The sequence below is a fragment of the Gossypium hirsutum genome, chromosome A02 (genome assembly GCF_007990345.1).
Source record: "Gossypium hirsutum isolate 1008001.06 chromosome A02, Gossypium_hirsutum_v2.1, whole genome shotgun sequence".
Classification (NCBI taxonomy): Eukaryota; Viridiplantae; Streptophyta; class Magnoliopsida; order Malvales; family Malvaceae; genus Gossypium; species Gossypium hirsutum.
The window spans coordinates 25,752,119-25,759,531 of NC_053425.1; the positions used below are offsets into that span (position 1 = coordinate 25,752,119).

Here is a 7,413-nt window from a genome sequence, read left to right on the forward strand (position 1 = left end):
TTGTCTATAACCTTTTATAACCAATCTAGCCTTGTACTTCTCAATTGTTCCATCTGCTTTCATTTTCTGTTTGAAAATCCATTTAGAATTTAATGGTTTAATTCCCAAAGGAAGATCTACTAATTCCTATGTGTGATTTTGCAAGATGGATTCAATTTCACTTTTAATAGCATCTTTCCATGAGGTGATTTCGGATGATCGTATAGCATTATTATATGTTTGAGGTTCGACCTCTAGCATAAAGGTTAGAAAATCTGATTCAAAAGACTTTTCTACCCTTACTTGTTTACTTCTCCTTGGCTCTATCTCAGTTTCAGCCTCGTCAAGACTATTTTCATCTATAGTCTCTAAAGTTCATTTTGTTGAACTTGAATAAACTTTTCTAGCTTTACAAGGGAAGATATTTTCAAATAATGAAAATTTTTATTTCAATATGGTATTCTTGTGAATGTCAGGATTTTTCTATTCATACACAAGAAACCTATATGCATTGTTATGATCTGTATAGCCAATAAAAATACAATCAACTGTTACCTATTTTCATTTGCTTGGTAACAGAGCCATTACCTTTGTAAGACACCCCTACACTTTCAAGTAGTTGTAGGAAGGTTTTTTACCTTTCCATAACTCATATGGTTTCTTGTCCTTTTTTCTAGCGGGGAACCTTATTTAAAAGGTAATTAGCTGATAGAATAGCTTCATGCTACATGTTTTGTGATAACCTAGAGCTCCCTACCAATGCGTTCATCATTTCCTTTAGAATCTGATTTTTCTACTCGGCTACTCCATTTGATTGAGGAGAATTTGGTGGTGTCACTTCATGAATAATACCATGTTGTGCATAGTATTCACTGTAATATCCCGAATTAGGGCCTAGTCGAAATAGTAGTTTCGGGACCACAAATTCGACACAGTAAAATTTGTTTTTATTATATTTTTATGGTTTACAATTTCATAGGATGATTTCATGAAAACTTTGTTCGAAAATTTTGACGTTTGGGCACTCAATTTGGTCAAAAGGACTAAATTGTAAAAGTGCAAAAGTTGAGTTCCATATGTTAGAGGTGTCTAATTGTTATGAAATTTTAAATTGGAGGCCCTTTAATGGTAATTAGACCATTGGATAATTTTTTGGACAAAAATAGGCATGAAACGGGTGAAATAGAATATTTTTAAGTTAGGGGTATTTTGGTAATCTAGTAATTAAAATGAATTAAAAACAAAATTAAAAGCCAATTTTTGTCCATCTTCTACCCCATGGCCGAAACTTGCATGGAGAATACATAGCTAGGGTTTTTCAGGATTCCAAGCTCGATTGTAAGTCCGTTCTAGCCTCGTTTTTAATGATTTTTACGTTTTTGAAATCTTCGTAATAAGATTTACTCATTTTTACCCATATTTTGAGCTAGGGTTTGTATTTAAAAATTTACCCATGGATGACATGCGTGTGTATTGATGTCTAATGGTAGAAAATGAATGTTTGGTGTGTAATAAACGACTTTTACTAAGTGATTTTCAGTGAAATTGTAAAAAAGGATCGTTTTGCAAAAGTTACAAAATTTGTCATAAAAGTGTGATTTAGTGGAAATTATGGGCTGCTATAGTTATGAAAATGATTTGGATAGGCTTAAAATGCAAGGAAATTAGATAAAAATCATTTTACGAGCCTTGGAGAAAAAGTGAAAATATGTGAAACTTTAGGGGTCAAAATGTAAATTTGTAAAAATATGATTTTTGGACCCATATGAATAATGTGACTAATTAGTAAGCTAAATGTGATATTATAGATTAAGGAAAATGAGATTCGGGCATAGATTGGAAATGAATGAGATTATGGACTAAATCGGAATATATAGCCATGCTCGCATTCGAGGTAAGTTTGTATGTAAATAATATATCGATTCTTTTTATGTTATTATATTTCGTTATTATATGAGATGTGGCTGCCTATAAAATGATCACTTGATGCAAATTACGAATTGAAATAGACTATGAATGAATTTGTTAACTGTTGAAAAGTAAGGAATTTCCCGGTTGAACCTTCGGAATAGAAATGATACAAATGATCCATTGTGAGAACACATGTGAAGTACTATGTGCAGGCTAATATGTGTTTAAGATGGTTGTAGGTCACGTGTGTAGTACTAAGTGCAGGCTACTACGTGTACCAGATAGTTAGGTCGCATGTGTAGTACTAAGTGCAGGCTACTATGCGTACCCGACAACTTCGATCACGTGTGTAGTACTAAGTGCAGGCTACTACGTGTATCAGATGGTTAGGTCACGTGTGTAGTACTAAGTGCAGGCTACTACGTGTACCGGATTGTTGGTCGAATGTGTAGTACTAAGTGCAGGCTACTATGCATACCAGATAGCTTCGGTTACAAGGGTGATAATATGTGTAGGCAACCGTGTATCTGTTATTATTCTGATGAGTTCAATGGGAAATCGACTAAGTGAAAACACATGTGAACATAACCGTGTGATGAATAAGTGAAAGTCTATGTTTGTGGAAATTTATGAGAAATGTGCTCAATAGTTGAGTAAACTTTCAGTAAGATGGAATGGTTTGAAATTATGTAAGAGTGAAATTTGTAATAAAACAGTTTTAGACAGCAGCAGTTGTGTAAATTTGAAAAATCACCAAAAATCATGGGAATCAAATTAGAGGTTGAATAAGATATGAAATTAAATAATATTGAGTCTATTTTCATATAAAGGAAATGGTGTAAGGAAAAGAATTTCATATTATGAGATATTTAAATTTTTGTGAGACAGGGTCAGAATGATTTTGGAATCCCCTATTTTTACTTGAAAAAATAATTAAAAATTTTACAAAAATAATTATGGGTTATAATTTATATGATTAAAATAATTAATGAGTTTATTTTCAAAAGAAACAAATGGGAACATTATCCAAATCTTGTATGAAGAGATAATTAATTTTTAGTGTAGAGGGGTCAAAATTGTTAGACAGCGAAATAGGGGTATTTTAAAGAATAAACTGTACTTATTGGCTACACAAAAAATTATGAAAATTTTATGGTAAGAAGATAAGTGAGTATAGTTTTTGTGAAAATTTACAGATATTAATTTGGAGTTCTGTATCTCTAGATATAAAGAATTTAGTAACTATTAATTGAGAAAACAGCATGTCTAGAAAATAAGTAAAAGTGAAATTATGATTATATTTCCATGGAATCATGTTGATAATTTGCTTATTATTTTCATATGGACTTACTAAGCTTTAAGCTTACTCCCTCATTTCCATTTCTTTAGTGTTGACAGGTTAGCTTGCGGTTGGAGATCGTCGGAGGCAACCTCACACTATCAAGCTACCTCCTTTGCAGTATTGATGAATCTTAATGTCTTCAAGTGAGTGGCATGTATAGGGACTTAGTTTTATGATAGATGCCGTTATGATTAGCCATATGTATTGGCTTATGTTGATTCATTGTATATAGCCATGAGATGTGGCTTGTAATGCTTGTGGCTTGTAAGCCTAATTATCCATGATAAGTTCTAATGCTTGTGATGCGATGATGTGTTTATACTTGTGGGATATGTATGGTTGGTATTATGACATATATGCATGATGGGTGCTTCTTGACCGATCGAAATGGTCATAGCCACGTGGTAAATGTATAATATGGAAATAAGTTGATAATGTTTGAACATGAATACTTGATGTTGATTGAAGATACTTGATAAATTGATGGTTATGAAAGTTTGGTAAAAGTGGTCATCAAATGATAAGGTCAATGAATATAGAGTTGTTGTGTATAGATTTGATATTATATGAGTACGTGTAATAAGTGAATGATAGCATGTTAAAGTTAAAAATATACCTTAGTAAAGTATGTTAAATCATTAAAATGATACAATGATGTATATCTTTAATGTCTATAAAGATGTGAGGGATTAATGGTAACAAAAGGCTTGGAAAATAGCCTAACAGCATGTTTGGTTCAGTGTGCCATTACAATCCTATTCCGTGGGCCCACACTAAACACTTGTTTGGTTAAATGGAATGCCCTATTACGGGCTTATTCCATTACGCGCCTATGCAAAGAAATTGTCTTATTTCTATTCCATTTCATCAGCACCGATTACTGATTCGGTGTTTAAGGAAACGCTCAATACAAAGACGCTCCCCACTTTGCCCTCTCCCCTTCTCCCACTTTCAAACTTGAAAAAAGCAGACGGACAATCCTTCATCGCAGGGTCAGGTAAAACATTTTCTCCCTCTGTTCCTTCCATATTCCTCTCTTCCAAATTTTCAGCCATCTTTTTTCTGCTTTCTTTTTTTCTTTCAATAGAGTTTTCTTTTCCTCTCTTCCGTTTCTTTTTCTTGATCAGTAAAATTCCATCTATTGCTGGAAAGAGCAAGAGGGTTCTTAGAGGGGGAATTGAAATCTAAATCGAAAACCAAAAATGTTGAGGGTAAACCGAGTGATAAACAGGGCACAAGCTTCGATTTCATTTAGTCAATACCTTCTAAGACATGACCCAAAGATTTCCCCTTCACCTCCTCAACATTTTGCTTCAAAATCATCCATTCGATTCTTCGATATTTACACGGCAATTCCTCCATTTCCCCCTTTTTAACTCTAAAATATTTGATTTTTTAAGTTATAGTTCTTTTTAACTTTTTGTCTTGTGTGTGCAGCTTGCAAGCAAGGAAAAAATGGAGAAAGAACGAGCAAGACTGTAAGTTTAACCTTTGTTTGTTTATTGAAATTTTGTTACGTTCTCTTTTTTCCATGAAATTTAATATAAATAATTGTTTTAATTTGATTTAGGGCAGTGCTGATGAATTGAATAAAGGATATTTTGATGATATGTCTGAGCTAAAACAACACGGTGGTAAGGTATTAACTAATTTGTTCTTTTTATATAGATATAGGCTATATCATTTGCAAATCTGTTCAAATTAGTTGAATTGCAACTGATTTTTGAGTGAAATTAATGTTACTTTCTGTCAACATTTTAATTGTTAGTTTTTTTTTCTGGGCAAATTGCACTGGTAAATAAGATTCTAATTCCCGGAATTGCAGCCAGGAAGTTTCATGCCATGGATGTTATATATTCTGATGGTAGAAAATCAAAGTTGTCGATTGTTTTTTATGCTAGCAAGTTATTAGTTGTTAGTGTTTTTAAATAAAGCAACATGTTAGTGAGTTTTTCACAACCCCTCTGGCAGATGCTTTATTAGTTTGTGTTATAAAAATGATTTTGTCTTTATTGAACAAAATGTTGATTTATTTATACCTTTGTTTTTTTTTACTTCTCTCAGGAATTTGGTCAAAATTTGTTGTGAAGTTGAAGTAAAAACCAAGCTATATGCATGCATAAGCCTTGCCTGCACTGCTTTCGGAGGTTTTTAGTATGTACCCTTTTTTTTATGTGTTCTTTTTGTAGACTTTGGACTAAATTTTAAATTTGAGTGACTGTATAAGTGATTTTGTCTGAATTTGTTTATGTTTGAATACTGAAAAACATATGAATGTTTTAAACTCTGCTATTTGACTCTCGCATGCTCTCTTTTAGTGCTTTAACATGGTCTACTTATTATTTTAGGTTAATGTTCAAATCGATAGTACCTTAGTAGGTTCAAATGGATTATGCTGTTTATCTATTTTTGAGTGTGGGTGCATCATTCAGATTTTCTGTATCAGCTTTAGAAAGAGTTTAGAGATGTCCTTTAATGCCTAAACAAGTGAGATCTATGGTCTGTATGAATTTCAAAGTTTTCAGGCTCCTGGTGCATTACCTAAATTTGAGAGCCCCTTTGACTAGACAGTTCTGGCTCATATGATTCGATTTATATTTTACTTCTGTAGAATCTTGATTCTAGTCATATTTTTTGAATGTCAGCATGATAATGTGATTGTACTTCTGTTCTAGTATGTTAACATGTTTAATTATCTCATCTTTCTGTTCTGTTCTAGCTGTTTCTTTTCACTCTCTAATTTTTCCATGCATATATTATAAAATGGATTTGTTATTAATACAGAATGATACAAGCTCTACTGGATAGACTTGTTCCTTTGCTTCTTCAGCAACTAGTGCAAGATTACAGCAACTGGGTTCAACTCCAAAAGCAGTTGATAAATTAGCTTCTTTGTTCATATCAGCTAGTAAGCCTTTCACCTGTAAACTGTTTTATTTTCCCTAATTTGTGTTTCTTTGTCTCAGTTAAGTCCATGATGATAAACCATATTCTTTTTAATCTGAATCAATGACAACCGGTTTTAATCTGAGAAAAGAGTAGGGAGGGGAGGGGGGAATAGCATATTCAGACATATTGGCTGGGGCTGGCTATTTAACAAATTAACGATCATATTCGCCAAATGTAGCTGTATTTTGTTCTGTCATATTAAAAGTGATGTAATGAAGGATGTTAACCTGCCACTGCTAGCAATAGTATTCGTTTTAATTACCTTAAATAATGATTTTCTTTTCTTGGATGTTCTAACCTTGCCTTTGTGTTAAATTACTAATAACAAGTAAACTAGCAAATGCAAGGCCGAGTAACTCAATAAATTTGATATTTCAGCAAAGAAGGCATTGTTGAGATTCAACAGAGAAGGCATTGTTGAGATTCGCAAACTCAATAAATTTTGACATATTTGGTTAGAAAGAGTTGGAATCTTTATCGCAATATGGGTTAAGTTTTGACATCATTTTATTATGATTTTGGATTGTCCCCAATTGGTCTCTTTGGAAATAGAGGAGATATTGCAACTTGACAAGATTTCAGAGTGTTGAATAAATAGAAATAAAATGTTTGTGCCTTTTCTTTTCGATGCTTCAGTGATCCTAATACCAATGGATAAGTAGAAAAATAAAAATTTCAGACAATTTATATAATTTTATTATGTTGGTACCAAATTTCAGACTATTTATACAAATGTTTCAGCAATACTAATACCAATGGTGGACAAGTAGAAAAATAAAAAGATAACACTTTTTCTTTTCGGTGCTTTGTGACTTTTTCTTTTTAATAAAAATTTCATGTTTAATACAATTTATCAATTTTAGATAATAACACAAATAAAAAAATTATATAAAAATTATGTAAATAACAAATGAAATTTTAGTTGAAACCATAAATTTGGGATTAATTTATAGGAATATAATGACACCAGTTATTATAGTCCAAATGAAACTTTAGATGATACCATAAAATTGAGATTAATTTATAGGAAGATTAATTTATAGAACATAATTAAATTATTTGTTTCGCTAATGATATTTTAACATATTAAATATGCATTGTAATTTAAAAATAATAAAATAATTATATACTATTTTTTAATATTATATATTATGATTTTTATTCATTCATATTTTAATAATAATTATATTAAGAATGTTATTAAATTATATATTATTATCTTTATTAAATTA

The 7,413-nt window shown here is 31.5% G+C and overlaps 1 protein-coding gene across 20 annotated transcripts; it reads left to right on the forward strand.

The window, feature by feature from the left end:
- The first annotated feature begins 4,015 nt into the window (after positions 1-4,015).
- On the forward strand, positions 4,016-6,757 carry LOC107952170 (uncharacterized). 20 transcript variants are annotated; one of them, XM_041082679.1, is made up of 6 exons: positions 4,016-4,229; positions 4,670-4,710; positions 4,803-4,871; positions 5,297-5,386; positions 6,017-6,140; positions 6,510-6,757. In XM_041082679.1, exons 1-4 carry the CDS (start codon positions 4,031-4,033, stop codon positions 5,318-5,320), a joined length of 333 nt encoding a protein of 110 aa, XP_040938613.1. In that variant the 5' UTR covers positions 4,016-4,030; the 3' UTR covers positions 5,321-5,386; positions 6,017-6,140; positions 6,510-6,757. The 20 variants fall into 20 exon arrangements, 12 of the variants coding, with proteins under 12 accessions (XP_040938613.1, XP_040938609.1, XP_040938616.1 ...); XM_041082675.1 differs by having other exon boundaries at positions 6,560-6,757; XM_041082682.1 differs by having other exon boundaries at positions 5,297-5,379; positions 6,560-6,757.
- Positions 6,758-7,413: the final 656 nt, after the last annotated feature.